The sequence below is a fragment of the Panthera pardus genome, unplaced genomic scaffold, assembly GCF_024362965.1.
Source record: "Panthera pardus isolate Hobbes unplaced genomic scaffold, ASM2436296v1 HiC_scaffold_17, whole genome shotgun sequence".
Lineage (NCBI taxonomy): Eukaryota > Metazoa > Chordata > Mammalia > Carnivora > Felidae > Panthera > Panthera pardus.
Window position 1 is genome coordinate 144,337,249 of NW_026526732.1, and position 4,374 is coordinate 144,341,622.

The window sequence follows — 4,374 nt, forward strand, 5'->3', positions numbered from 1 at the left end:
AAAAAAAAAAATTTAAAGTGTACAGAGTGTTTACCACCTTAGCATTAGCTAACACCTCTATCAAGTCACATAATTATCATTTCTTTTGTGGTGAGAACAATTAAGACCCAGTCTCTTAGCAACTTTGAAGTTTATAATACGGTGTTGTTGACTATAATCACTGTGCTGTACATGAGATCTCCAGAACTTATTTATCCTAGTTGCAAGTTTCCAGAGCCTAAACTCTTAACCACACGGTATATAGTGTTGCCTATCTTTCTAGGCATCCAGAGAAGAACCATTTGATGTCATAAGTACATAAGGCTCTTATAAATAACTGAGAGAATCTTAAAAGATGTTTAAGGAGTACCTGGGTGGCTCAGTCGGGTTGAGCATCTGACTCTTGATTTCAGCCCGGGTCATGATCCCAGGATAATGGGATCAAGCCCCCAGCCATGCTCTGCACTGAGCATGAAACCTACCTAAGAGTTACCCTCTCTCTCCCTCTGCCCCTCTCCCCTGCTCAAGCGTTCTCTCTCTCTCTCTCTCCCTCTCTCTCTCTCTCTCTCTCTCTCTCAAGAAATAAAAAACAGGGGCGCCTGGGTGGCTCAGTTGGTGAAGCGTCTGACTCTTGATTTTGGCTCAGGTCATGATCTCATGGTTTGTGACTTCAAGCCCTGCATCGGGCTCTGTGCTGACAGTGGGGAGCCTGCTTAGGATTCCCTCTCTCTCTCTCTCCCTCTCTCCCCCCCCCCCTCACTTGTAATCTCTCTCTCTCTCTCTCTCTAAATAAAATAAACTTAAATAAATAAATAAAATTTTAAAAGATGTTTAATTCTATCTAGTTACCATATAACTTAGCACTTCTACATAAACTCAAAAAAATGGAAAACACACATCCACACAAAAACCTGCACGTGAATTTCATAACATTGTTTACAATAGCCCAAAAGTGGAAACAACCCAAACGTCATCAACTGATGAATGGATACACAAAATGAAGTATAATCGTGGAATATTATCTAGCCATAAAAAGGAACAACATATTGATACATGCTACAACATGGGCGAGCCTTCAAAAACAGAGCCAGCACAGAGCCAGACACAGGGTTTGAACTCACAAACTGTGAGATCAGGACCTGAGCTGAAATCGAGAGCTGGACGCTTAACCAACTGAGCCACCAGGCGCCCCTCACATTATTCCATTTACATGGAATGTCCAGAAAAGGTAAATCCATTGAAATAGAAGGATTAGTGGTTGCCAAGGGCCGAGGTGAGGGGACGAATACAAGGCTTCTTTGTGGGGTGATGAAAATGTACTGAAATTGGTGGTGCTGGTTGCACAAAACCATCTATACTTTGAACGAATATACCAAATACCACTGAACTGTACACTTTAAAAGGACGCATTTTCATAGTATGTGAATTATATCTCAATAAAGCTATTTTTAACAAAGGATGTTATTTTTAAAAAGGATGTTTCATTCATTTTGAACTTAGGCTAATTTACGAAATAAAATTCCTATTTGTTGTCATTAAGGTTGCTAGACCATGATCAAAGAAACTGAAAGGAACTGCCATCACTTTGAATTTTTACCTTTCAATTTGCAGAGAAAACTAGTTTCACTTCTAGGCTGCCATGGGCCTAGAAAGTTACTGATGTCATTTCCCCACCCAGGAGAAAGTTCTTCACTAACACTGAAAGAGTACAAATGCAAAACTTCTATTCTTGGGAAAATGCCCTAGTCTTTTCCTTAAATCAAAGCACCTTCTATCTAAAAAAACTTTAATTTTCTCCCATAACCAACAGCTGCTAGGGCTCCCCACTGAAAGAACACAGCTAAACAATAGTTCTCTTCAACCAGCAAGGTACTAAAAACTGTTATGAGCTGTGCCAACATTTTAATGCCTTAAGATAAACAATAAACATAAATACCTAGTACTGGAGTAAGGAGCTGAGAAACATTCTTTTAAATGTTTACTTGCTCTAATAACAAGAATCCTCATAACTAGTATTTATTAAGCAACTATAATGTGCTAAATAAACATCGTTCTAGGTTCTTTACAAATAGGATGTTTAATTTAGTCCTGATAGTAACCCCGAGGAAGTATTTTTATCCTCATTTCATAAATAAGAAAATTGAGGTCTAGAGAGATTGAGTAAATCATTTGTCATTGATCACACAGGTAAGAGTCCAAGTAATAACTCAGGCCTTTCTGAACTCAAATGTTCTCTCCTCTATTCCTCTTCGAAATGAAAAAGGAAGCCAGAAACTTGAAGAAACAGAAAAGACTCCTCTTACTTACAGAACACAAAAGCAATGCTCTGAAAAAAGCTGACTGCTCCTATAGTCCAAAAGAGGAAATATGGGGGCACCTAGGTGACTCAGTCGGTTAAGCGTCCAACTTCGGCTCAGGTCACGATCTCGCGGTCCGTGAGTTCGAGCCCCGCATCGGGTTCTGTGCTGACTGCTCAGAGCCTGGAGCCTGTTTCGGATTCTGTGTCTCCCTCTCTCTCTGACCCTCCCCCGTTCATGTCTGTTTCTCTCTGTCTCAAAAATAAAAAAACGTTAAAAAAAATTAAAAAAAAAAAAAGAGGAAATATGGAAAACAAAAAATTGTTCATAACAATCAGCAGTCAGCAGGCGTAAAAGACCCCACCATATCCCACATCTCAAATACTGCTTCCTGATTTAACAGTTTTCCCACTGATTCTGACTATAACCTTAGGATGTCAAAATTGAATGATCTCACCATGGAAAACCCCAGAAACAGCAGTTGTGACACTGGAGAGCTCCCTAGACCAGGAAGGAAAACAAATCAGTTGGCAGGAAACGGTGCCTATCTAAAAACATAGAAGTCTTTAGCATTAGTATTAACATTGTAATTCCACAGCACTTTAATCTGAAGCTATTTCTGCATTCTCTTGCATTATTCTAATAATGTGTTACTAAAAGCTGATTCCCATTCTCCATATGTCTAATAGGATCCTAAATAAGACTGCTACATAGCCATCACTGACCCTAATTTCCGTTTTGCTATTAAAAAAAAAAAAAAAAATCCACATATACACACAAATTCAAAGGATTGTCCCTGAAGGAAAACACCTTTTATCCATTAAGAAAAGTAGCATGTGGGGCACAAGCAAACATGTATTTCATCACCCAGTGGCCTATGGCTGGTGGAAATCTTAAATTCCTGACTGAGATATACATTCCTTATGCTCCTCAGGGCTCTGCCCAAAACAAATTGAAACTATAAACCAACAGCAGATTGATGGATGTACAAATGCTAAGCTCTCAACATACATCAAAAAGGGGAGGGGAGTCGAGTAGCTTAAAAGGTCTGCTCTCCAACTAAACTACTGAAGAATGAAAGAATCTCGTGCATTTGCACAAGAACATTACAACGCAGAGGAAAGAGGTCACTTGGGGTTAAACAAATCCATAGAAAATGCTAAAGAAATAACCTCGATCCTTGAGTCACTCTGTAATAATTCCTAATGGGAAGTAGCCAACTTAAGATAAAGCAAGGTCGAGCTGGAGAATTTTCCTCACTTTTTCTGTCCCCCTGGATACGATCCCAAGCTCCCACCAGAATCTTTTGAGAGTCCAAGAAAAGATTCATACGTACAGATCTGGGGAAGCAAGGGAAGGGGCCAGCCCTTATGCAAGCAACCACCTGTGCGTGATAGAGACCCCCAAGAAGGAGTTTTATTTAAAGTGAGAGACAGCTTTGGGGATGACCCTCCAAATCCAGGACCGACACTGGCTATTCACCCAACTCCACTGTCCTTTACACCCAGACTCCGGCCACCTCCGGCGGAGGGCACCGGCTTCGGCGCCCTCCGCCCCCAGACCCTGGTGTGCTCCCACACCCAGCCATTCCCAAAGCTCGCTGCCCGCTACCTTTGCTCGACAGCTGCCCCGCCGCCACCAGGCAGTCCCAGCTCCCCCAGCCCAGGCTCCCCCAAACCAGCCTTTCGAGGTCGGTGGCGCCCCAGGGCCGCGGGATTTAGGGCTTAGGATCTGGAAGGGTTTGGTCCAATCTCTTCCTCTCGGCGTCCTGGGCTTACCTCCCCGGCAGCTTGGCGCTCCTCTTCCAAAACTGCTTGCTGTTCTCGGCGGCCATTGCTCTGGCCGGGGAAGACCTTGCAGGCGGGCCAGGGGGTACCCGGCGAGATGCCCCCAGGACCCCGTAATCGGAGGGCCAACCCAGGCCGCTTCCCCGCCGCCGGTCACCCGCTCCCAGCTCCTGGGGGCGCCATCTTGGATGTGGGCACCCCCCCACCCAGCGCCGCTGCCATTGGTGGGTTGCGCAGGCCGTGGTCAGACAGACCAATAGAGAGCCGGAATCCTGCAGGCCGCTGAAGCCGAAAAGTGACATCAGGCACTG

General features: G+C 43.8%; 1 protein-coding gene across 1 annotated transcript in view; it reads right to left on the bottom strand.

Annotated features, from left to right (window-relative positions):
- Positions 1-4,258, bottom strand: part of TBC1D22B (TBC1 domain family member 22B) — an 80,895-nt gene extending 76,637 nt beyond the window's left edge. The window contains exon 1 of the mRNA XM_019456984.2: positions 4,055-4,258. Within this exon, the coding sequence (XP_019312529.1) occupies positions 4,055-4,110 (56 nt within the window). The 5' untranslated portion in view covers positions 4,111-4,258. The remainder of the gene's footprint in view (positions 1-4,054) is intronic.
- Positions 4,259-4,374: the final 116 nt, after the last annotated feature.